The following is a 27,508-nucleotide window of genomic DNA, read 5'->3' on the forward strand; positions in this document are numbered from 1 at the left end:
TGCAAAGCCCTATGGCAGGACACAGCTCCTTCTGGCGGAAGCTCACCTCCACCTATTTCATTTAGCCGAAACCCTGGCCGGGCTGCATGCTGCTGTGACCCAGTTGCCATGGAGAACTTGTATATTATTGGCTCCTTTGCTGCTTTGTTAGGCAGAATTACAGAAGAGAATATCTTTACTGCTAGGAAATATTACAGAGAAATGTTCATTTTCTCTCTATGTAATGATCATTACCAAAGATATGCAAGAAGACTTCATTATAGAGCATGGTCCTTTATAATGAGCTCTTGGTAGACTTTTACAGGGATGGATGCCCTGCCAGGAATGGGTTGTGTGGACGCTCAGCAATATACTAGATAGATATTAATTAGAACTATTTCTGTAATCAGTAGATTTTTGTAGCATGCTATGTGTGAAGCCCCAAGGATACAGAAATGAGATACTGCCCTGCCTTCAAAGTTCTTATATTCTAGTAAAAGTATATACAACTCAAACAAATAAATGTAAAAAACATACACACAATAGCATGTGTTACAATAGATTCCTATACAAAGTGCCAAGAAGCCTAAAAGAGGGAGTGGAAATATCTATATTTACTGCGGATTTTGTCAGGAAATCACCCTGGAAGAGGCAACCCTTGATTGATGTATCTCTAGAACTTAAATCAGAGCTCAGAACAGAGTAGTTGCTCAATCTAAGTTTATAAAATAAATACATTCCATTAAGTCCAGAGCAGTAGTCTAAAAATGATTCCAGAACTCTGACTTGCTAGCAGGTTTGAGTAGTTGTTATATTCAACTAGAGGCCTGATGCATGAAATTCATGCAAGAGTAGGCCTTCCTTCCCCCAGCTGCTGGCACTGGCTTCCCTCTGGCACCTAGGACCCGGGCTTCCCTCTGGTCACCAGCAGGCACCTGGGACCCATGCTTCCCTTACAGCCCTGGCTTTTGTCCAGAAGGATGCCTGAAAGGTCATCTGGAAGGACACCCAGATGTGCGTCCTTAATAATTAGCATATTAAGCTTTTATTATTTAGATTAGCTATAGAAGATCAGTTCACTGAAATCAAATAATAAATATAATTCTAGACTTCTTGAATTTGGGGGTACCTGAAATGACTGGTTCAGTATGCTATGAATCTGAAATGCAGGGGAGTTCTGGGGTAGAAATATAATTTTGAAATTCGTCTGCATTTACCATAAACATCCTAATTCAATGTGAGACTTTCCCCTAAAATTAATCCCAAGAAAAGGGAAGGTTGTTTTACCTTAGGGTCCTCATAGAGCACTCCATAACCCAAAGCACTCTCTCAATTACTTATTTAGAGCAAGGAAGTAATGTTTGTGCAGACATTTTAACATGAAACGACCTCAATCAATGTTACTTAGGAATACTTAGGAAGTTGTGTGATTGAATTGGTGTTTAAAAGAAGTTTAAGATTTTTAGCACTGACTTAAATATGTTTATTTTTGTGGTCATGATCTAACAATTACAAGTGTTAGTTATATCTGTAAATAGATTTTTAGAAAGTGTTTATAGAAACCAACCATAGTAAATGACAATCACAAATATACCCACTCTTCATAAAACAACATTTTATGCAAACAGATATCTGTGCTCCAGGGTTTAATTTCTATTTCTGGAATCATAAGAAGATTCAAAAGATTAAAATACATTCTAGCTAAGACATCAGAACGGAGATGCTGTGCTTTAGAAATCTGTACTGGGTGACTCAGGACTACCTCCAGAGATATCTACGGGCCTGATGTCACAAGTCAGGGGAAGACATGACCTGACCATGGTGGGGAGCAACATTTCTAAATTAGTGTATTGGTTTTTATATTCTATGCTTTTAAATGTGTATGTTCATATAAGTTAAATTGTTAAATATAAACATTTGATTATTTCATCTATATTTCTAACAATTGTGAAAATTCTGTTTTGATTCTCATCAGTTGAAAATATAGGCTTGCCTTATGGTCAGGGTTGCCTTATTCTGATTTATACTGTAAAGTGGTAGCAGACATATCAAGATAATTTTATGGGACAAGAACACCAAAGGGCTGAGGGCAGAGTCTTTAGAATAACCAACACTAGAAGATGTGCAAAGAGAACAGAGTCTAGCCACAAAACTTTAGAAAGTAAGAGGGCCAAGAAAAAATGATGATTTTGAACCCAAGAGAAAAGACCATGTCAAAAAATAAGGGATTTAAATAATGATGACAATGGTGATGATGGAATGGTCTATGATGTCCTAGACCTTTCCATGGAGAGATCAAGGGAAGGCAAAGCTGAAAAGAATCCATTGCATTTATACAGTAGACAACTGGTCACCTTGGTCAAGGTTGTTTCAGTGTAGTGATAAGATCTGAAGCCTCTTGCAGAGGTGCAAATATACCCACTCTGTGTAAAACAAAACAAGGGAGGGGAGACTAGATAGACAATACACATTATTTTTATAATTATTTTGACTGTAGAGGACAGGAGAGCATGTACTTCGGTGAAAGGAAGTCTTACAGTTTAAGAAGTTGGTTTTAACAAGAGGAAAGTGGTGGGCATCTCTATAAGTTGAAGAAAAAGACTCAGAAGAAAGTGACCAGTTCAGATACTGAATAAGCAAAGTCTATGCTGAGACAGCGGGGGCCTGAATTGAAAGGCCAAATGGGGAGATTAGTTTTGTCCAGAAGAAGGAATGTCAGTTGGCTCCTGGAATATATTTTCTCAACCTTGGCAAGCACTGCGAAGCCAAACCCTCTGTTCTCAAGTTGCCAGGACTCCTGCCTTTAGAAGCAGGTTGAACAATGGATGGAAGAGCCTGAACTTGGCGTGTAGAATCCTTGATTCTCATTTAGTTGCACAGAACACCATTAATACAATTTGAAAGAGGCTGTGATCTCCACATTTTTTGTAGTACTTGGGCTCCCTTTTCACCTGACCCAGAAACCCCTTTCTCACAGCGCTGCCGTTGGGGGGTGTGGGAGGGGAAAGTTCATTTCCCCACTCAGTCATCTGTCTCTGATGAGCATACGCTCCATGGCTTGCTGGGATTTTAGTGTGCCAGCCTAGTAAATGAGAGCATGAAACTAAATCTCTGCATTCACTTCCGACTCCAACCTTCTCTCTGTCTGTAAACACAGCTTGTATGATTCCTTTAAATAATAAAACAAGGTGGAATATAATTAAGGGGCAAAATGAGTTGTACAGACAATTTGTGCTGCGAGCAAGTCCTTTTAAGTTGACTAATGTGACATTGTTCTCGAGGAAAAAGGAAACTTCAGCATTTTATTTTGAGAATTGCCCTGATCCAAATTAGGTCATGGGAATATAAAGGAGGGGAGGGGATTGAAAAAGTCCCAGAGCATGGCTTAGGTAATATAAATTCTTGATTTTCTTTGTCATCCCTCGGAAGAGAGGGAAAAGGCCAAAGCAGCATGGCTGGGGCTCAGAACAACTTTGCTTCTGTCCCAGGCACCATGACAGCCTGCGGAACAATGAGCCTTCAGGCCAGAGGAGGAGTCTGTTATCAGCCCTCCACAGGCTGAGAAATAATCTCCAAGCTCCAGCAACAATGGGCGCCATATCTCCGGCCAGGTAATGAGTAGTCTTTCAACTGCATCAACTTGATTTTATTATCCTTTAGTTTTACACTTTTCAGCCTAAAATAGCCTTATCGTTTTCTCTTTTTTGTTGTTCTACTGGAGCCCCCTCCACCTGCACAAAGGAAAAGAGATTAGGTGACCTTTTTCCTTCCCTTTTTTTTTTTTTCAAATTCGAAGCCTTGGCATTATAATAAGCCTCTATTAAAATACACATATGTGCATGCATAATTAAAATTACCTGCCTCGGTTACTTTTATTTACTATTTGATCCAAAAGAGCCACATGCACATCTGTTGCATATTAATGACACAGACTCCAGGCATCAGGCAGAGCTGTCTTTGGGGTCATGATCCCTGAGCCGGGAATGGATTAATCTACATCTTGGCACCCACAGATCTTCTGTGCCTAGAAATTCCTGCACCAGCTTTTATACCTGCTCAGAGACACCTGATATGAAATAAGATCCCTGGCCAAAGACAACAGTTTTCACGTTGCTGAATCATTGTAAAAAATTAATTGGTTCTATCACTTTATTCCATTTTAAAAGTTATTTCTTACTCCAACTGGAGTTGGCCAGGCTTAATAAAAGCTTTATTTTCATACAGAGTTGCCTGTGCTTTCTCACCTGACATCTCCCTGTGCTGTCACGTTCTCTCTGCATGAGTTTGAAAGGAAGGGAGGTCTGGATGGAAAGGGAAGATATCAGATGTGTGTGCATTGGTGGAAGTCAAGTCCAATTCCTAATTATACCATAACATAAAAGAAGACAGGAATGTGAAACAGTGACCTGCACCTATGTGAAATTAGTCTACAATAAATATTATGTTTTCATTTGTAAATACATCAATAGGTTAGTGGTGATAAACCAAAATTATAGTTTTTTGTTTGTTTGTTTTTTGTTTGTTTTTTTAAAGAGTGTTTGGAAAACTTCAATATGAATTCCAAAAGGAGTCAAACATGAAAATAAAAATTTAAAATATATGGAATATTTTTATCACCTTCTGTTTTGTAATAAATTCTTAAGCAAGACTCACAATGCAAGTTACCCAAAAAAGTTGATAGATTTGGCAATTTTTTCCCAATTACAGTTGATATTCAATGTTATTTTATATTAGTTTCAGATGTACAGTCTAATGGTTAGAAAATTACATAATTTGCAAAGTGATCCTCTTGAAATTTCAAGTACCCTCCTGGCACCATACTTCATTATTAAAATATTATTATACATATTCTCTGTGCTGTGCTTAACATCCCTGTGACTATTTTATAAATACCAATTTTCTTAATCCCTTCACCTATTCACCCATACCCCAACACCCTTTACCCTCTGACAACCAACAATTTGTTCTCTGTACCCATCAGTCTATTTCAATGTTGTTTGTTCCTCTATTTTGTTATTTAAGTGAAATTACATGATACTTGTCTTTCTCTGATTTGTTTCACTTAGCATAATACCCTCTAGGACCACCCAGGCTATCACAAATAGTAAGATTTCATTTCCAATAATTGATTATATAGAGGCACCAACTCTTTTTTATTCACTCATCTATTGATAGGTGCTTGAATTGCTTTCATATCTTATAATTTACACTGCAATGAATGTAGACATTCATATTTCTTTTCATATTAGTGTTTTGGTTTCTCCAGATATATACCCAGAAGTGAAAATGCTGAGATATAAGACAGTTCCTTAAATTTTTGAGGAAACTTCATACTGTTTTCCATAGTGGCTGCACCAGTCTTGATTCCCACCAACAACATAGGGGGATTCCCTTCTCTCCACATCCTTCCCAACACTTGTTGTTTAACTTGATGATGATAGCCATTCTGACAGGTGTGAAGTGCTATCTCATTGTGGTTTTAATTTGTATTTCTCTAATGATAACTGATGTTAAGCATCCTTTCATATGTCTACTGGCCATCTTATGTCCTTTTTGGAGAAGTGTCTAGGATTTCTGCCCATTTTTAAATTGAATTGTTTAGGGTATTTTTTGGTATTGAATTGTATGAGTTCTTTGGACATTTACTCCTTATCAGAAGTATCACTGACAAATATGTTCTCCTATTCAGTAGGTTGTCTTTTTGCTTTGTTAATGATTTATTTTGCTGTGCAAAAACTTTTTAGTTTGTTGTAATCTGATTTGTTTATTTTTTCTTTTATGTTCTTTGCTCAAGAAGATATATCAGAGAGGAAAAACATGTCAGAGAAATGCCTATTATCTTCTAGGGTTTTAATCCAATTTTACTTTATTATTGTATATGGTGTACGAAGGTGGTCTAGTTGCATCTTTTCCAGTTTTTAGCATTTATTAAATAGACTGTCTTTACCCCATTGCATGTTCTGGCCTTCTTTGTCATATATTAATTGGACACATAGGAGTGGGTTTATTTCTGAACTCTCTATTCTCTTCCATTAATCTATGTGTCTCATTTTGTGCCAGGACCATGCTGTTTGATTACTATAGCCTTGTAGTCAAGTTTGATATCAGGTAGCATGATACCAGCAATTTTATTCTTCTTTCTCAAGCTTGCTGTGGCTATTCAGGATCTTTTGTGTTTCCACATAAATTTTTATTTTATGGAGCTTAAATTCTAGTGGCTGGAGGGTTGTGGGGCAGAGGGGTGAGTCAGACAATAAACAAACAAACACATGTATATTGTCAGATGGTGAGAAACCCTCTGATATAAACACAGGCAAGGTAAAGAGTCAGTGAGGATAGTAGAGATTTGTAAGTTCAGGCCCCACTTCTGAGCAGAAACCTAAAGGAGGAAGCAAGCACCTTCTGGGAGAAGGACTCTCAAGACAGGGAATAACAGGGGCTTGAAGGGGGAGCCTACTTTGTCCTCCTTCATACCTTGGAGATGCAAAGTAGGGAAGAGTTATAGAAGTTCAGGGAAATGAGAGGGAAATTGGGAGAATAACAAAATGCATTTTGTTTCTATGTCAAGTGATTTACATAAATTACATAAGTTATTTCATCTTCCAAACTCGAGGTAGTTGATAGTCATATTTCCATGTTCAGGATGAAGAGCTGAATCTCAAAGCCTTCATCTGTCCAAGGATGCACGGCTGATAGTGGTCAAGCTGTATATGAACCGGTCTCTCTTGGAACTGGGGGAAAATACCCAGATCTAGAACAGTCGGACAAACCTAAACACTTCTGAATTTCAGTAACTTCCAAATCAGAGTCTGCAGGAGAGAGGTCCAATAATCTGCATTTTAAAAATCTTCTTAAATTATGCAGGTGATTAATGAACCAAATTTAGGAAGTAAGGATCTACTCAAAGCTTGCTCTTGGCAGATGGGAAAATGGACCTCCTCAAAGGTTAAATGGCCCAAGAGCCATGTCACAGTGTGACAGAGGAGGGCTCAACCCAGATGTCCTGACCCTCCAAGTTCCCCAACCTTTGAAGTGGAGAAGAAGAGCTTCTCTCAGGTACAATGCCTGGGAGACACCTGGGCTCTTGTTAAACTACCTGAGCCAGCAGTCATCAGCCTTTGGGACCTCACTGACCACAGTGGCCTGCAGAACACCGGTTGGCGACCACTGACTAGGCTGTTCAATGCAGCTATAATTCTGCATGTCAGTCACCCTCCCCAGGACTCCAGTGCTGATGGTCCTGGACCACATATCAAGTTGCAACAACTTAGAGTTTCCAGGAGAGTTTGTTAGAGCTGCCTGGGTCTCACATTAGAAAACTTAGTGCTGCCGAAACCAGTTTGGCTCAGTGGATAGAGCATAGGCCTGCAGACTGAAAGGTCCCAGGTTTGATTCCAGCCAAGGGCATGTACCTTGGTTGCAAGCACATCCCCAGTAGGGGGTGTGCAAGAGGCAGCTGATCAATGTTTCTCTCTCATTGATATTTCTAGCTTTCTATCCCTCTCCCTTCCTCTCTGTAAAAAACTCAATAAACTATATTTTTTAAAAAAAGAAAAGAAAACTAAGTGCTTTCATCTAAGTATGTAAAAAGGACCCTGCCATACAATTTTTGTGCCCAGTTATAGAAAATAGTGTTTGTGTGTTAGTGTTGGAAATGAGTGGACATGGGTTGAGAGTGTCATGAGATCCTCAAAGCTCAACTCCTAGATTATATTTACACAGAAATTGTGAAGAGATATTTGAGAAAACCATGCAAAATGTCCCAAAGTGTTTGCTTCATTGATTTGATAAGTGGATGTTTTTCCAGGGAATCGGTAGGTAGAGTTCTTTAATTATTTCCTATCCCACCGGGCAGACCCTGCATCTGCAGGTTAGGGGAGTGTCCATGGTCTTATTGAAACCCGTGCCCTCTTTTCCAGAGGTCTGGGATTTTTGCCAACTTTGCTATCCCAGTCCCTCCCTCTCAGCCACCTTCAGGGACAATTTCTAGTGACAAATTTAAGCACTGCTTCCCAGCAAAACCTAATTTTCCAAGACCTGGTCACTGGCCACTGTTGTCTGTAGAAATCCTCTTTACTGCCATTCATTACACATTGGCCTAAGAGATAGGTCAGGTGGATTAAGATATACTGTCTGGATTGTTGGATGCTCTTTCTCCCTTCCCTTCCAGCGAGGTTAGGCTACAATGTAATTGAATTCCTGTTCTTGTGAGTCTCATGGCAGAGGAACCTGCTCTCAGGGCGCCTAACAAGGAGGCTCTGGCCAGGAAGCAAAACCAGGTGCTTACTTAAATGTGATAAATCATCATCTCTCCTCCAGTGCCACAAGCTCCCGGCTCAGGATTGCTGGGCAGAGATCACTTTCAATGGCTCTGAATACCCAGCTTCCCAGGACTCTCCTGGATGGGGCTCACATTTTCAGATAGGCTGATGTTTTTTTTATTATTTCACAGGTGGTTAAGATAGTCCAAGGGGAACCCTCTGGAGAGGGGTGTGGGTGTGGCCTAGTCATGGGACTGGAGATATGACATCCTGCTTCTCCTTTGGTTCACTCAGTGTCCTGGTGTGTGTCGTGAATCTCAGACCCACTGGCCATCTATAAAGTGGGATAAGTGATCCTGCCTAGTGTCATGGATTTTTATTTAATTACTGAGATGCTCTGTTTATCCATCCTCTGAAATGAGCTAGTCCACACAACTAGACATCTCAATAAAGCCCCAAAGCAAATCTTGGAGTTTCAATTGTTGTACCGTGATTTCTGTGAGATTCCATGATCCCTAAAGACCATCAGGGAGCCAAGTTCGATGCAATTAACAAAAGAGCCTCTTCCATGTTAGCATAGGCTCTGTCCCACTCACGCAGACATCATGGCGGAAGAGAGAGCAAATCTCGCCAAGCCCAGAGGTTTTACACTGGTGGTGATGTCACTGCTTTGGCTGACCCTGATTGGTTGGATGAGGGTTAGGGTCCAGTTACACAAAATGGAGGATAACTCCGCCCTGCCCCACAGTGGAGTCTGGAGTTTATCTTCACCCTGTCCTGCCCTCTCACAATTATTGTTATGGAAATATTTCTAAGGGATTCTTTCTAAGAGAAAGCTTTTCCTTTCATGGTTTCTTAAGCAGGAGTATAGTTGATATTTTATCCTTGTTTTGATCACTCAAGGTCATTATTGCTCACAGTACTTATTGAATGGTGCTGAGTTTCGGTGATACTTTCTGAAACTATTGAAGTGCATGGCTATTTGCTCTTGTGAAATATAGGCCCCCAGTTGCTATGCTTTTAAGTCCACGTGTTTACTTTTTACAGTTTTTCCTTATTCTTCCGTGTTGTCAGGATAGCCGTCATCAATTTTTGCTGCTGAAATTTTATTTATCTTTAGTCAACATATGTCTTCCTCCCAAAGTCTCTGCCCTTTCTACTTCCACACATCTCACTTATTATCTTCGCAATGATTCTCCAAGTGTGATTCATTGATCCTCTGATCCATTCATTCCCAAGACCCTTTCATGGCTTTGGTAAGATCAAAGCTATTTTCATAGTAATAGGAAGATATTATTTCCTGTTTCCAATACATGGGCATTTGTCTTAATGGTACAAAGGCCAAAGTGAGAATCTTAGCACTAATCAATTGACCATCATAATCTTCGCTGTAGTTCTCATCACTCCATGCTCCCCATAAAACTAATAAATAACCAAATAAATGAATTAATTAATGATGAAAAGCCAGTTTAACATTAAGAATGTTCTTATTGATATAGCAAAAAATTAATTTTATTACATCTTAGCACTTGAATACATGAGTTTTTAATATTGTGTGAAATGAAATAGAGGAATGCACATGGTACGAAGTTTTCTGAAGGGAAAATTGGTTGTTAGATTGTTGGAGTTGTGAGCTAAAGTGGCTCTACCCCTTGTTTTTAGAGAATGGCATTTTTTTTTTTTTTCATGAAAGAACAGTATACAGGTAAACTATGGTGATTCAGACTTGGTTAAGGAAGAGATTATTTTCTTAAAAATGAATAATGTGAGTTAGTTGCTTGGAGGAAAACAGCTAACAGAACTTGTTACCAAAAGTGCCATTCAAGCAAGCTTGGGATTTTGGAAAACTTGTCTTTGCCATCACGAGTTTGTGGGTTCCCATTACCTAGAGACTTTTCTGATGAGATGGGTGGTGATATTAACAGGTGATTTTTTTTTTTTAAGTTTGTATAATGAAATAGGTCAACATTTGTAGGAGCTACATATAGCAGTGAATGAAGATTTTCTCCATAACCAACCATGTTCCATAAGGATGCATGGATAAAAGAGACATTCAAAGAGGTTTTAAATTGGCAGAGTATAAATGTTCACTTATTGATGTGGTTTCAGATTCCACATTAAAATTAAGGGTAAGGAACTACCACTAATCAAAGTTTGGTGTACACCAAAAAAGAGTATATGCAATGATCCAAAAAGGGCCATGAAAACATTTCATTTTCTAACTCCATCTCTGCATGAGCCTACATTTTCTTTAAACACATCAACCACAGCAAACTATCTCAACAGATTGAATGCCAAAACATCTATGGAAGTCCATCTTCTGTTAACAGTGGCAGACATTGAAGATATTTGCCAAAAAGTAAAAACTCTTCTCAGTAATTCATATTTTGATAATATTTATTTCCCCATAGAAATACATTACCTCTGTTAAAATGTAGAGTTTATTATTATTTTTAAGCAAAATATTAAGTATTTAAAATATTTTCTATTGATTTCCTAATATGGTAAATATCAATAAGTATAATATAAAAAAGTAATTATTTGAGATCTTTAATAAATTTTTAAGTATCAATGGGTCATGAGACTAAAGAGGTTAAACAATGTTGCATTATGGTAATCAGTTAACTCTTACTTCCTATGTACCCATGTGCCTCTCACTGATGTTTTGGTCAAGAACTGATGACATAACTTATGGTGGTACCATAAGAATATGATGGAGCTGAAAAATTTCTGTCACCTAATGATGTTGTAACCATGGTAATGTCTTCCCATAATGCATTATTCAAGTGTTTGTGGAGGTGCTGTTTTAAACAAACCTACTATACTTCCAGTTGCATAGAAATACAATCTGTTCAGTTTTATAGAGTTCATCATACTTGATCATAATAATAAATGGCTCTTTATTGATTTATGTATTTACTGTACAATACTTTTTTATTGTAGAGTGCCTTCTTTCTACTTATAAAAAAGTTTGCTGTAAAGCCATATGCATTATGCCGACAGTGGCCTCATTCATCTTACGTACTGCGTCTCTTGTTTTCGTCATTTCTCTTGTGCTTGACTTAATCTCACGCTGTTTTGCACAGTAACATTCTGTACAGGCTTGTAGCCTAGAAGCAATAGTCTATACCAGTGGTGGGCAAACTCATTAGTCAAGAGAGCCACAGTTTGCCAACCACTGGGCTAGACCATCTAGGTTTGTGTAAGTGCACTCTGTGATGTTCACAAAAAGATGAAGTTGCCTATGGACCTATTTCTCAGTGTCCCATGGTTAAGGAGCCATGTGACACATATGGCCTTGCTTCCTTAGACTGTAGGGGTGTCGAACTCAATCAGAGAAGGGGCCAAAATCTAAAATCCAGCCTAAATCGCGGGCCGAATGGTTTACTGAACAGTCATAAACTGTCATTGTGATGGAAACGCAGCGGAGTGCAGTGATGACAGCGTGGTGCGGGCCACATTGCAAGGCCTGGCGGGACGGATTTGGCCCGCAGGCCTTGTGTTTGACACATGTGCCTTAGAGCCTCATCACAATCATGCATAGAAGGATGAGAAGGAATTAATCTCACCATCTTGCTGTAGGGGAAACTGAGGCATAATTCAATTGCAAGTCTAGGTTAGAATGCACATTTTGTAGCCATAGGTCAGACTGTGTTGCCCTAGGAATGATATCTTTAGATGGTTAGGATGTTTTTTGGAATCTTTACTCTCTAGCTCACCGCTCCAGTCCCATTCTATCCTAAAACCATGCACACTGTTCTGTGCATCCTGGCTCATGAGCACCCTTGGTTTCCCCCAGAGGCATTTAGCCCATGGCTTCCTTTCATCAATTTTATGACCCTAAGACTCTAAGTTGAATTGTCTTAGATGTCTCTATCCCTGCTGCCTAACAGAGGCATTGGTGGGCTAACAATTGCGATTAATGCACTTTTATGTAACCAGAGAGTTGTAGAAGGGGTGTAATTAAAGTATTGCTTCAATCTTTTTAACTGGACAATGTTGAACAGCACAACAGTAATAAATATATTTTACAACTCTCCCCGACAAGTTCAAAACACTTGGCATGCTCACTGTTCTTTCCATCCTCTGTGGTTGATGACTTGGGTGAATTATGTCCTTTGGAGGTAAGTTGAGCCTCCATCCTCAGCACCCTCTATGTGCAATATGGGTAGAATCATTTACCATTGGCTGAATAAATGGCTGAATAATGGCCCTGCAGTTCTGGGCCACATAAAGTCCTCTCAGCTGTTACTACCGCTTCTGACAATGATGCACTTGGAAATGAACAAGATGCACCAGGAGGCTACCAGCCTCGCTACATGGCATTTTCTTTTAATGAAAAAACATAATCCCTCAAATAACTTACTAAAAATAAATTCTAAAAATTTCAGCCTCGTATGACCTCTTGTGCCTTAAAAATTCCTTTAGCAATCAATAGAATTCTTAGCTGTTTAATTCACACAGCCTTGGACATCGTTTCTTTTGTTCTGAAAAGCTACTTAAATCTTTTATGGTTGCTTAACATATGTGTTTATGTATTGTCTCCTTTAAGGCACTGTGTTCTTCGGAACAATGGGAGCTTGTTTATTCTTAACTGCAAATCATAAACAGCGCAGGAGTTTCTGCAGAGCTCTGAGGTCTCTGTGAGTGTTAGAAAAAGGAGTGGGGAGAGGAAGGAGAGGAAATAAGCCCTGAACCACACATCCCCACCCCAACCCCCAAAGAGCAGCTCCGTTTTCATAACTTGGGGAATTTTCAATGTAGGATTTCACCGGCAGAGAGAATTTTGCTACTTAACAACAGATTTGATAGCCACTAATATCTCACGTATTTGATCTTTTGTATCATCTGATGTTGGTTCTTTCCTTACAAAAATGTAAGCTCCATGAAGGCAGGGCTTCTAATGAGTATAGTAGGCAATTTTTCAAATATGAGATCCATGAATTAGTGCATTTGACAAAGAAGGAATTATACTTCCCTAGTTGCTAAATGGTTAGAGCATCGATCCACAGACCAAAGGGTTGCTGGTTCAATTCCTGGTCAAGGGCATATACTTCAGTTGCTGGCTTGATTCCTGGTCCGGTCAAGGCACATGTGGGAGGCAACCAATCTATATATCTCTCTTAAATCAATGTTTCTTTCTCTCTCTCCCCTTCACTCTTTCAAAAAAGAAAAAAAAAAAATATATATATATATATATATATATATATATATATATATATATATTTGTTTTAGGAGATGGGCTAGACCTGTAATATATATATATATATATATATATATATATATATATATATATATATATATATATATATATTCTCCTCAGGTGAGAATTAAAAAAAAAAAGAAGAAGAATAAGAAGAAGTTATACACATTTGGTCTTCATTGACATCCAATAGGCTCAAGATATTTAAATATGAGAGAACTTCCTTAGAGTTTGGGATGATTTAAGTGTAGGGTGATCATATAATAATCGCCTACATGAAGATGCTTTTGAAAATGAAAGGTGTGATGTTCATAGTTACAACACGTCCACGGACATAATCAAGGACCTCTGACAGAGCAGCACATAAACTTGCTCTCCTGAGTGACATCTCTAGGGGTTCTCCCATGAGGGCAAACATGAAATTTCCCTTTGGCAGAGGGAATTCTAGGTCCCATTGTCTGGGGCCTGTCAGAGGTGGCCATGAGTTGTAGGAAACATTCCAGTTTGATCTCATTGCAGATCACTTGCTTCTCCCAATATTTGGGTGTCTGAAGATCCATCAGGCTACAAGGAGAAGAGGCAAAGTTCCTTGGGGTCAGAATGGAATATCCTATCAATAGTGCTGGGTCCCTTGCCCTCACCACTAGGGGGTGCAGAGTGAATGCGCTTTCCCTGCTGCAGAGTGACTAAGTCATATCCCACTTGTGCTAGTATGCCCTCCAAGCCCCTTATGGAGTAGTCCCGAGAGTGATGTCAGTTGTCCTGAGGGCCCTGCCAGAGATAAGAAGCACAGAGCAGGGGGGCAGCCTTCACTAACTGATGGGGACATTCCTCTGGGAATGAGGGGACTTTGAGTTACAATGGTACCAGCTCTAAGGTGTGAGTTACCTCGGCACACTGGGCAGTTCAGGCTCAGTTCCTAGTGTTTGCAAGATATAGAGTGTGTGACCATTTGTGGCCCACAGAGCTGCTGTGGCCCTGCACTTGATGTAAAGGATTTACCATAAAGTAGAAGTGAGATGAGCCAGCCCAGGGAAACTCCTTTGCATTCTGGTATGAGGAGCGGAGGGTTAATTCAGGCCATTGAAGAAGGTCACCGTTTTGTTTTAGGAGATGGGCTAGACCTGTAACATGCCCAAGTTTATGTGATAGATCCTTTCATAATGGTGTTACATTTTGTTCATAAAATCACCAGGGTCTCACGGGAAGAGGGTGAATCAGATGGCACAGATTGGCACTGCCCCAGATGTGTTTGTTCTGTCCAGGGTCAGCACGTGATCATTAAATTCTACTGGAAAAACTAAATGGATATTTAGACTGAAAACCACATGGTTTCTAGGTGGTCTGCATACTAGTAATATGTCAATATTGTGTATCCCTTCAGTCATGGAACAATTTTTAAAAATAATATTTTTATTGATTTCAGAGATGAAGGGAGAGCGAAAGAGAGAGACATTAATGATGAGAGAGACCATTGATTGGCTGCCTTCTGTATACCCCTTACTGGGGATTGAGCCTGCAATCTGGGCTTGTGCCCTGACTGGGAATGGAACCAGTGACCTCCTGGTTCATAGGTCTCTGCTCAACCACTGAACCATGCTGGCCAGGTCATGAAGCAATGAATGTGCTGCTGTAGATTTCCCACAAGTGGGTCCTTCATACATCATATAGAGTGGCCCAATTGGGAGGGAAAGCAGCCCCTCTCCTCTCTGCAAAAGACCCCAAAGAACTGATTTCATAAAACTGCAGATCCTATTTTGGGTAGGGGCCTGCCCCACATCCCCTAAGACCTGGGTGCAGGCTGCTTCCTATCTGAGCTCTGTCCTCACCCCAGGCCCCACTGAGGAGCTGTCAATGTGAGCAGCTAGTGGAAGAGGCAGTAGAGTGTCCCCTGTAGAGTAGCCACGGGCAGGATGGTATGGCTCCTGATGGCTCCTGGTTAGATATTAGGCCACCAAAGCCTGATGCTGTGAAGTCAATTTTTGACTCACTGAGCACTGGTCCTTACCCATCCAAATCAGACTCCCAGGTCCAACTTTTGGAGGAGTTCCAATATCGCTGACCCCTCCAAAAACTGAGGCACAAATGCTAATTTCCTCAGACCTTTGTTTGCAAGAGCAGTAATGACCCAAAAGAAGTTGGGTCTGTAGAGCTGGACGCAGAAGTGAAAGGCATGCCCCTAGTCATTTGGAGTGTAAACTTAGAGACCATACAAGTGAGAGCTGTCTGAAACGATGTGCTTAGGAGAATTCACTTCAATAGCTATGCATCGCATGGCTTCCATTTGCTGGTCCTAGTATTTTACACTCATCCCCCTAAATAAACACACTCACACAAAATGATACTGCCTATCATGTGCTTTGCATAGGGTAGTCATCCTTTCTTGCTAATCATATGAAAGTGGGAAAGTGTGATGAGAAAGCAAAACATGGAAATAACAGTTGGCTGGTGATTACAATTTCCCTGAGGTCATTGCACGGGGCAGGATTTTCCCCTGGAGCCAGAATCCACTAACCAGGAGCCAAAAGTAATTTTCCTCAGAAAAGTAGTAAGAGTGATAAAATGACTTACAGTGTACTTTCCAGAATGTTCCTGCCTCCCCGCCCCAATCCTGCTCTTTCCTTGCTTCCCATGGTATCCCAGTTCTGCTGTGGAAATGAAACTGCTTCCAAGCCTGCCTCAAGCACTCCCCACTGCACTCCCAGGCTCATCGCTTGCATCGCTCTCCCCCTACTCAATAGTATCTAATATTTCCTTTAAATCCCAGTGAGGGGTTCAAACTCAACTCTTTGTTTTCCTGCTTCTTTAAAATAAAAAGCCTGGTTGATCATCAGAGTCCGGGTGCCTAGCAACTGCCTTAGACCCCATGGCTCAAAAGTTATTAACACGCTGAGGTAAGAAGCTCAGAATGGAGAAATCACAGAGTCTTGGGCCTTTGGGGGATAAAGGAAAGAGAGCTCCTTTAACTCTGCCCCATCTTCTGCAGCTTTGAGAGCAAAACATACCTTTCTTAGCTCCTCAGTGGACGAGCCTGCCATGTTACAAAGGGTCCAGTAGGTGGAACCCATAACAGTTTAGGGAATTTGAGGACTATCCTTCATGGCAAAGAAGTCCAGTGGGTGGAGTTATAAAAGCAGTGTGGCTGAAACCTGTTTGGCTCAGTGGATAGAGCATCATCCTGCAGTCTGAAAGGTTCCAGGTTCTATTCTGGTCAAGGGCATGTACCTTGGTTGCGGGCACATTCCCACTAGGGGGTTGCAGGAGACAGCTGATTGATGTTTCTCTCTCATCAATGTTTCTAACTCTCTGTAGAAAATCAACAAAATATATTAAAAAACAAAACAAAAAAACAAAACAACAACAACAACAAAAATATTGTGGAGGTATAAAGTACAGCCTAGGGAATATCCTATATAAAAAGATGTCATATGCAAATGGTCATTACACCTTGAAGCATAATGATCAACTGTGTAACAACTGGGTCTCAGATCAGCAGGAGGGTGGGGCAGTAAGCTACAAATGGGCAGTGGGGAGCTATAGGAGGGGGCAGGGCAGAAAACCATGAGGGAGTGATGGGGGAGCTACAGGAGGGCAGGACAGCAGGCAGAGAGCTATTGGAGGGTGACTGCGAGCTATTGGCAAACTACTGGCCCATGGATTCGTGTGCAGGGCTACTAGAAGTCAATAACATTGTAGTAACTATATGTGGTACCAAGCGGGTACTAGACTTATTGGATGATCACTTCATAAGGTATGTAACTTAGCACTATGTTATACATCAGAAGCTAATATAATACTGTATGTGAACTGTAATTTAAACAATTTAAAGTGGTACCATAGAGGAAGATAGAAAACAGAGGGCCAGAAAACCTTGGTACATTGCTCAATTGATAGACCTTTATACTGAGACCCACACTGGAATCTCAGCACATCAAAGGAGAACACAAAACATCTTTTGTTTGTGCTTTTGCATTCTCTACAGATCTACAGGGGGCTCTAGTGAGACAGGCAGTCTGTCCTTTGCCCAAAAACTGAGGGACCCAGGTGTCTAGGAATGTAGGTGGAGAGCCCAGCAAAGTCAGCAGTCAGAGAGGCAGCCACACCCAGAGCTCCCTCTTGGCCAGGCCGATGCCCACTGTAGTCATGGCAGCACTGCCAAGACAGAAAATAAACAGAAGTAAAGCATGCGTTTTTCACTTCCTTTCACCTGTTTGTTGGTTGTCTCTTTGCAAGGAAAGCAGCAGAGCCGTGTTTCTTCAGCACAGCCAGAGAGCTCTGTGCCTCCATCTCAGAAATGGGCCTGGCTGCCTCCTCCTGCCCCCGCCCCTGTGTCCTGCTTCCCCACCATCTCATCAGTGTCCTTGCTAATTGGATAAAGTTAGTAGCTAATTAATAATCCCTATGATACAAGAGTCCCAGATGAGCTGTACCCCCCGTTTACAATCTGCTGGTGATTGAGAAATTGTCCCCCTCAATAATAACTGATGGAAATGGTCTCTCCTTTTCTGCAGCTCGTTGGTTGTGCAGTTGCAAATATCACTGTTTGCTTCTCCAGATGAATTGCATTCTGATTTTTAAGCTCAAGAATCTTTAGGTTTTTCTATGTCGTTGTCTCTTCCCATGAGGTTCCAAGATGTATTTCTTATTTTGGTATAGTTTTTCTTTAAACACACACACACACACACACACACACACACACACACACTTTGAATCAATGACTGGAAGGAACACATTATTTTTTTCAACCAGCTATTGATCATCAAATGTTAGTTCTAACACTTTAAAAAATTATCTAATCCAACCCCATTACCTTTACTAGTGATGAAACAGGAGGCTCAGCTGGTTAAAAAGCTTACTCAAATGTTATTCAGTCTGTTTGAACCTCAGAAGTAAGGGAGTAGAGGATGTAACTCCGGATCCTGAGCCAAAGCCTCAGAGGATGTGGGGGAGGAAGAACACTTGTGTAAGATCTAAAGTCTTTTTTATTTATTTAATATATTTTATTGATTTCCACAGAGAGGAAGGGAGAGGAATAGAGAGCTAGAAACATTGATGAGAGAGAAACATCAACCAGCTGCCTCCTGCACACCCCCTACTGGGGATATGCCTGCAACCAGTGTACATGCCCTTTGACTGGAATCTAACCTGGGACCTTTCAGTCCACAGGCCAACGCTCTATCCACTAAGTGAAACCGGTTTTGCAAGACCTAAAGTCTTAAGGCCCAAGGAGAGGAGCTCTGATTTCCAAGGATGGAAGAAGAAGGCTGTTCCAGCTCAGGAGGAAAGAGAATTTGCCCTTCCTCCAACTTTTTGTTCTTTCAGGTCCTCAAAGGCCTGAATGGTGGCCACCCACTTTGGGGAGGGTAGTCATTACTGGGTCTACTGACTCAGATGCTAATCTCTTCTAGAAACACACTCAGGGACACACTCAGGATTAACATTTACCTGCCATCCAGGGTCCCTGATGCCAGCAAAGTGACACAGAAGAGAAGCCATCACATGGCCCTCAGATCCTGTTGGCGCTGTCCTGGTGAACCCACAGCTCTGGCAGTGGAGGTGAAGGACAGGGAAAGTGTGGTGCCAAGCATTGTGCCTTCACTGCCACTGAGGCCCCGTTCCATACCTCACAATATCTGTCTTCTGGTTTGGAAGGATCAGGGAGGGAAGGCATATAAGAAAGAAGGGATACTTTAGAGAAAACAGAGGAGGACAGAGAGCAGAGAGCAGTATTGCTTCCCTGTATTCCAGTTACCCTCAAGCTCAGGAAAATGGGCCTCACATCATTCAAGTGGATGATTAGTGGTACCTTTAAGACATTATTCCAATCTACCCATCAAGGGGAGGGAATGAAAGCAGTTACTTGTCAAAATCTGCATGAAAAGGAGTCTGAGAAGAGATAGGAAATAATTAATTTCCCCCATTAATACGAGGCATTACCCTCAGACACACACAGTCCTTCATACTTGTCAAAACCCTTTCCTTCCCATCTCTGAGCAGCTACCGAACAGTGACAGATGAGAACCATCACCTTGACATCACATGGCATCTCTGTTCCTGAGTCTGCACTGTCAGGACCTCAGAGAAGGCCTGGGCAACCTAGGTCACATCAGATGCTCCTACTCCCCAAGCCATATCAGGTGTACTGCAAGCCCCAAGTGCCTTCCCAGCAAAAGAAGCCTGGGAGCCTACAGGGGTAGCTGGCACCTGAGAGTGAAGGCCACAGAGCCCTCAGTGTACCAACCGGGGACCGGGAAAGGGGGTGTCATCTCAGTCATCCTTGTACAGGAGCGTCCCCTGGAAAGGCTGATTCTGGGGTTCCCTCTGAGGCCAGTCAGTCAATCTGTGAGCATGGGCACAAGGTCTGTTGTAAGTGTTCTTTGGATGATTCTGGTGTGCCCCCTGGAGGAGACCTCTAGGCACTTCCACCTAGACCTCACTGCTCATTGGTTACTTAACAGTCTCTTCTACTGCTGCATCCACCAGACAAAACCCTTCACATCCTCTCATCTTTGGATTTTCTCCTCCTCCTCCTCCTCCTACTCCTCCTCCTCCTCCTCCTTCTCCTCCTCAAAAAAAAAAAAAAAAAAAAAAAAAAAAAAAAAAAAAAAAGCCTAGTGAATCAGAATTGATCTTTCTGGACATCCCCTGGGTGACTTACTTGAGTTCCTCTCTTATCATCTTCAGCTGTCCCATCAGAATAGGGGAACAACTTACCATTGGCAGGAAAAGTCTTTGTGCCCCTAGATACCAGGAGCATTATTAATGTACTCTTTACCCCTCTAGACTCTCAGTTGACTTTCACATGGGTCTGGTCATTAAGTTCCGGGGAAGGAGGCTAGCAAGCAGCCTGGATCCGGGTAAGCTGCTCCTTCCTTGGGGAAGGCCCCAGTGGCCTCGGCCTGAGAAAGGTTATCTGAGCCCAAGTCAAGGAGAGTCTGTCACTGCCAGCGACTGAGATGTTGACCCAGAGGCTCGGTATACAAACCAAAATGACTTTAGCACAAGTCAATTGCTTGTATTAATTAAGGGAAAATGAAACAGTGGGCTTATCACACTTTTCATTAACTTCAGTGCAGTGAGGGGATGCCTCTGGGAGCTGCGAGCAGGCAGGAATGGAGTGCACTGCTGTCCACATACCCTGGTTTAATTAAGGAGGGGGAGCCCCGAGGTGCTTATTGCCAGCAGTGCTCTAAGGAGAGTCAAGGGGTAGAGGGTAGGAACTGGCAGAAACAGGATAGATTAAGTAAGTGGAGAGGGATAGTTTTTTTTGGGGGGAGGATAGAAGGTAGCAATGGGTTCAGAGTTCCCAAGCCTGTAGCCATCAGTAGAGTGAACAAATACTATAAGTTTATCTTACACTAGATGCCCAACGAGTTCAAAGGAAAAAGTGCAATTCCTTCTCAGTGTGTTTGCAATTTGGACAATGGGATGAATGCTGTATAGAAAGCAAGCTCAAGCAACAAATACTGAGCTCATGGCAACCAAATTGTCCTAAGTGTTGAAACCTTGCCCCAGATCCACCTCAAGGATGTTTCTAATGTTCCTATTCTCCAGAAGAAGAAGGCTCCTGTGTCAAGAGGGATGTGAATGAGAAAGGGCCAGGAGATCTCCAGGAAGGAGTGAGAAAGCAGATCTCCAGCTCCTGCTTTCTGGAATAGAACCCCGCCCCCAACCTCCCTGGGAGGAAAAGGCCTCTTCCAGTCTCCCCCAGGGATGATGGGTAACAATTGTAATTGGAAAGTTTATTTGCTCATTTAAGCAGAGATAAGAGAATCATCTACAAGTGAAGATGGCACTCCTCATATTCCATCACCTTCCTGATGCTCCTCTGCTGGGGTCTCAAGGGCCCCCCTCATTCTGGCTCCCCATTGCAATGCAGGCCATACGCTCAGGTCCAGCTTTTGGCCTGTGACTGAGCACTGCTGCACAAGTATTCCTGCTGCGCAAGTCTAGATATCGTCTTCAGTTCACAGAGTGAAAGGCAAGGGCTGTATCAGCCTTGGATGCTAAGCAAGCCCGATTGTCAGCCAGCTTGGCGATGGTAAAGCCAACCTGGGACCCTTGAGTCCACAGGCTGATGCTCTATCCACTAAGCCAAACAGGTTACGACAGTAGGCAAATTTCTTGCATTTTCAGAAATTCTAGCATTTGAGCCAGATTAACCTCCCACCACCACCACCCCTGCACTGGCTTCCTTCTGGCTGCTGGTGTTCCCCTCCAGCTTTCTTGTTTATCCAAGTTCTTCCTATGGCATTTCTCCCCCTTGCCTTCTCTTCTCTGAGTAGATGCCTCCTTGAACTCTGGTCCTCCTCTCCCCGTCCTCATATCCCTGCTCATTTTCTCTACAGCACCTGCACCCAGGCATGTGCCACTGAGTCACCAACTGACCGGTCTCCTGGGAAAAGCTGTGATGGGTGCTGACATTTAACCTCACCAAGTAACTTCTGTAGGCAGATCAGCTGCTTTCCATGACTCATGACAAGGGATGGTGGGCTGGGGGCAACTTTTAATCACTTCAAAGGGTTTGCCAGGCAGGGATTGCCCCCCTTAGGAGGACAATTTTCTACACTGTGTGAATCATTTAGCATAGGAGAAGTAGGCCAGCCCCTGAAGCCATCCCTAGGGGAAGATATTCTGCTAGGGATAATAATCCCCTAAAGTAGAAGGTGACACCTTTGACCCTTATCATCCTTTCAACTCTATAATCCCAAGGAATTGGCTGAGACCAAAGAAAAAAAGCATTGGACAAAGAAAAAAGCTATGGCCCAGAGGCAGCTGGCATGGGAGGACAGCTGGAAAGGAGAGAAGGGCTGGGTCAGGAAGCTTCCAGAATTTTCCCTGAATTTCCTATTGAATCTCTTCATCCCTAAATGCTTGGGTTTCATTTAGCTCTAATGGCCCTTGGGGGAGCTAAAGACAATTAAGAATTTAAAAAGTGAGCTCAGGGACAGGAAAATATAAACTGCCCCAGTTTGGGCTGGTGGGACTGTAGACTATCCAGGGTCAAGGTCCTTGTCGTCCATGCCCTCTCTACCCCCACAGCATCTAACTCAACTCTGTTGTGTGGGTGAGAGGTCAGGGCCACAGACTGCTCTAGGCTCCTTCCCTGAGACAGTTCCTCGCTCCTCCCTTTCTGAGATAGAGTAGTCCCTGCCCAGCCTGGACTTGTCCTTTGCATTCTATGACTGTGTGAAGTCATAGTATGGTTCCCTGGAGAAGAAATCCCTGGTGCCCACAGAACCCTGCCCCCCAGCATGTGCCCTGCTTCTGAGGGGTCCTGGCCCAGGGACCTCCCACGTCCCCTGATAAATGGTCTCATTTGAGTCCTTGCAGATCTTAATCTTGCTAATACAGGGAATTGAACTTTTCTTGGAAGTGCTCCTCCTTGGAAAGAAATGGTCCCTCTTTTTTATTATATTTCTTCCAGTGTTCAGTCACTTCCTTTTGCCCGCACTCACGTTGTATGGGGTGTCTGAACATGTCAGGCACATGGATACTGCCTCTGGGTTATTGGCTTGTTACAGGACATCTCACCAAGAAGCAGCACGGCAGGCACATTGGGAGCTCCTGTTTTCCTACCTTCTGCCAGAGAACATATTGTGGTCTTGCAGCGAAGCTTTTTCAAATCCCTCTGAATGTGTCTTCAGAATGTTTCCCATGGCAATCAGGCCACTTTTCCTGCAGCTGCCTTTCCTCCCTTTCTCACCCAGTGCAACCTTCCTCCTCCTCTTGCCATTTGTCTTACTCCCTCTGAGCTTCTCTGTGCCCCCCACCTCCCTTTGCCTCCATAGTCAGTGGTATGGCTTCCTGGCAGCTAACAAAGTGAATGAACATGTATGTTGCCTCTGCCCCTTGCTTTATGGCATGGAATCAGAAGTGCACATTGCAACCAGAACTGGAGAGGGCATGAGAGCATTAAACCTTTCAGTTTCCTACGTCTCCAGGCACTTAGCAACCTAGATTTGTCCTGCTTGAAAAGCTCACCAGGATTCAAAGTAGATAAGAAAATAGCATCTTATCACCTTCAATGGGCTTGTGGTGGGAGGAGCTTCAACATCCACCTCCCATTTCTTAGCAAAGGAGCTGTGCTGGCAGGACATGTGTTTTGGAGTAAGACCATAAAGACTTGGTGGGAATGGTAGCTTTCTGGGTTCAGACACTCAGCCTCCATGGACCCTCCGAGCCCTGTTCTTGATTTACTGGTCTGCAGAGAGCTCGTCACTGGGGGCACTCAGAGACCCTAGTTGACCTATTGGTCACCAAACAGGCTCAGTTGACCCTCAGGTGTGAGTAGGAGAAGCCTAGAGCAGCAGTTGGCGGTGCCTTTTAGCTTCACTGCTCAGAGTGGGCCTCAGACCCACAGCACAGAGAAATTTGTTATGAATACAGAATCCCAGGGCCCCCTCTCGGCCCACTGATTCAGATCTCCCTCTATATATTGATATTTTAAATCCTAGAAGAATTCATATGCAAATTAAAATCTGAGAAGCACTCACTTTACAGCACAAACTTGACAAATTCAGCTCTCACCTAATGAGGTAGTATTATCGTAATGATCCCCACTTTACAAGAAACACTTCCTTCCTTCCTTTCTGCTGTCATATATCCATCCCATAAACACGGCATTACAGATGGTGAAAATGAATTTCCTCTCTTCCTCCATGAAGGACCCAGGAACTCTCTTACTCACAAATGCGGGACACCACTCGGGGTCCTAGCACACCATATCCTCCTAGTCCACTCATGGTAGACGCAAACTCAGATGCTTCTGTGGGAATGTGAGGGAAGTATGATGAGCTTGTATAGTCCTGAAAAGTATTTTGTTATAACTCCTGGGACACAGAAAGGAATCAGGCAGCAGGCCTCTGAGAAATGCAAAAGGCTATACACTGAGTGGCCAGGCCAGATTATTATGATCTCTGAATGCATAATAATAATAATGTGGCCTCTCAGAATATATATATTCACATATATATATATTAATTAGAGGCCCTGTGCATGAATCTGGCCACTCAGTATATATATATTAGAGGCCCAGTGCATGAATTTGGGACATGGGCAGTTGGTTGACCTGCCTGCTGGTCAAACTCCTGGTTGAGGGGACAATATGCATATTAGCCTATTATTATATAGGGTATACACTGAGTGCCAGATTATTATGCATTCAGAGATCATAATAATCTTGCCCCTCAGTGTACATCTCCTTGGCCTTTGTGCGAACTGGGTTTTCATTGGAGCCTGGTTGTTTAACGAAACTTAGAACATGGGTATTTCAAGACAGAGCATCTGTTCTCTTTGCACTAAACCACTGGCCATGGGAATAGGAATATGGCAGAGGGGCCAGGCTGTGGCAAGAGCATGCAATGGAGACTGCAAGCAATGTTCATTGTGCAGTCCCCAGATATTTTGGATCATGAATTACAAGCTTCACAAATGCCTAGGAATAAAGCCTCCAGAATGCCCCCGACAAAGCTGGGTATTTAATCCATGACACCATTCTAGTAACTGTGGATCCATCATTTGGGGCTATCACATTTATGTTGGCAAGAGTTTATAGCGCACCTACTACATAGCAGTCACAAAGTCCTTTCTTATTCATTCATTCTTTACTTTATCTTCTCTTGCACAATTTGAAACCAAACCAGCTATTTGGCACATTTATTTCTATTAACATGTTAAGTGGCCACTTATTTGTTCTGCATGAAGAAATAGTTTGTATTCTGTATTCAGAGACATTTCTACATAGTGAAACAATTAAGGTGGCCATACTAACATACTCTAAAGTTACTCCCACTGTCTTTGTTATGTTATTAACTATGGTGATTCTCTAAAATATCAAATTCTAGTAATGTGCTGTCCTGTTTCACATGAACTCTTTTAGTTTATCCTCATAGGAATCATATAAGTAAACATATCTTCTCACCAAATAGTCTAAAAAGTTAAAGTGAGTTGGGCAAAAGACCCAAGACTCAAGCAGATAAGTCCTTCCTTCAAATGCCATCATTGTGGACCAGCATGGTGTTTTATATTCTTGATGTTTAAATCCCTTTTCTACAGCGCTTCAGATCCCTCCTCCTCCCAGTCCTAGATGCCAATGTGCTCTGTCCCTGGTTTCGCAGGTTCATGATTGCTTTCTGTCTGCTCCTTTTCTCCCAGAAGGCCAGGGCTTTGTGAGCGAGGATGAATACCTGGAAATCTCTGACATCAAACGTGACCAGTCCGGGGAGTATGAATGCAGCGCCTTGAACGATGTGGCTGCTCCTGATGTGCGGAAAGTGAAAATCACTGTAAACTGTGAGTTGACCATTGTCAGAAGGGGGAAAATAGAGGAGGGTCTCTGGGGGGCAAGGTGGTAACAGCAATGCTATTTTCTGATAGACCCAGTTATCTCCATCAGGAAAATGATTAGATTGCTGTGCCCCATCCAAGTCTTCCTGTGACTGTCACATCTCTTAGCCAATGGGAAGAATTGATAGCTTGGGGTTGGTTTAAAGTCCTAAAGAAGATGCAGGGGTAAGGCAATATCTTCAAGTAAGCAGGTTTTTCCCTAAAATAGTTGGTAATCTAACTGGGAAGGCAAGATGTCCAAAGAAATCCATCTGTTAGCAGGGCGACTGAATGTGCCCTTTATCCATGTCATGTCATGTCATCGCTTTGCCTTTTCCCCACAGACCCTCCCTATATCTCAAAAGCCAAGAACATGGGTGTGTCCGTTGGTCAGAAGGGCATCCTGAGCTGTGAAGCCTCTGCCGTGCCCGCCGCTGAGTTCCAGTGGTTCAGGGAAGACACCAGGTACAATGAGGATGGAAACAGGGCTGCCTGAGCAGAGCTGATGGAGCGCTTACTACATGGGAGGAAAGGGATGCAGTAAGGGAGGGACCAAGATGTCTTACTGCCTTATTTATACAGAGGCTCCTTTAGAACCAGAAATAAGGACAAAAAAAAAAAAAAAAAAAAAAAAAAAAAAAAAAAAAAAAAAAAGAGGAAGCTGGAAAATGGGCAATATGAGCTTATTTCCAAATCTGAGGCTAGCTGTACACATGGCAGTCTTCGATGATGAGAGGCAGTAAATGTAGCCTTTGGAATGTTAGCTTCCTTCTCTTTTTCCTACTGATGAGAGCCATGGTGCCTCTGGTTCGAGGTGCAGGAACTGGTCAGGTCCTAGGAAATTGAGTTTGGAAGCAAGAAAGGCCTCCTTGTAGGATCAGCCTATGTTATTTTAGTTCTCCCAACACCTCCTGTCCGCTGTTTGACTCTATGTGTAGAAGTAGACCAGCAGTGCCTTCTCTGTTGCAGGCTAGCCACCGGCCTGGACGGCGTGAGGATTGAGAATAAAGGGCGCATATCCACTCTGACTTTCTTCAATGTTTCAGAAAAGGATTATGGCAACTATACTTGTGTGGCCACAAACAAGCTCGGGAACACCAACACCAGCATCACACTGTATGGTGAGTGCGGGAAGCCTGAGTGCTTGGGCTCGGCCACAGGAGGGGCTTGAGGGACTTGAGGGAGGAAGGCATGAGCTGCTTGGCCTATGTCCATCCATACCGCTCAACCCACCACCCTTAGATATAAAACGCTCCCCCCGTCACTCTCCTCACACGTGGAACAGTGGTGTATCTATCTCCCGTTCTACTGAAAGGCAAGGTTTGCACCTCACCAAACGGGGTAAACCCAAGTCAAACCCAAGTTTGATGGTGGTTGCCCTAAAAGCACAGAGCACGGGGACAGTTCAGGTGTAGTGCTATGGAAATATCTTCAAGGTAAATGAGATATAATTTTCAGGTAACCTCTCTAGTAAGAGTCTATGATTTTGGAGGGTGGTTGTATTTATAGTTTTAAGCCAAGTCAACCGCTGCCATCATGATTCTCGTGTTGATTGCCGTGTCATGTTCTCATTCATCGGAAGGAACAGAGCAGCCCTCTGAGTCCTCCTCATGAGGACTGTTCTGTCCAAAATGGGAGCACCAAAGCCTTTCTCTGGAGGCCTTTCTCTCCCACACGTAGAGAGCTCTCCAGAGCCATGGCGGCCTCCCTAGGAAACCCTGTCCTTCTCTCACTAAAT

At 42.6% G+C, this 27,508-nt stretch overlaps 1 protein-coding gene across 5 annotated transcripts in view; it reads left to right on the forward strand.

Moving 5' to 3' along the window:
- OPCML (opioid binding protein/cell adhesion molecule like) overlaps window positions 1-27,508 on the forward strand; it is a 764,421-nt gene that overhangs the window by 721,714 nt on the left and 15,199 nt on the right. For 3 of the 5 annotated variants that reach the window (XM_045585434.1, XM_045585432.1, XM_036449158.2), the window contains 3 exons: window positions 25,600-25,737; window positions 26,115-26,235; window positions 26,740-26,891. In XM_045585434.1, coding sequence (XP_045441390.1) covers window positions 25,600-25,737; window positions 26,115-26,235; window positions 26,740-26,891 — 411 coding nt within the window. The remainder of the gene's footprint in view (window positions 1-25,599; window positions 25,738-26,114; window positions 26,236-26,739; window positions 26,892-27,508) is intronic. The other 2 variants (XM_045585433.1, XM_036449159.2) reach the window with 1 other exon arrangement.

This window comes from Pipistrellus kuhlii, unplaced genomic scaffold (genome assembly GCF_014108245.1).
Source record: "Pipistrellus kuhlii isolate mPipKuh1 unplaced genomic scaffold, mPipKuh1.p scaffold_m20_p_20, whole genome shotgun sequence".
NCBI lineage: Eukaryota > Metazoa > Chordata > Mammalia > Chiroptera > Vespertilionidae > Pipistrellus > Pipistrellus kuhlii.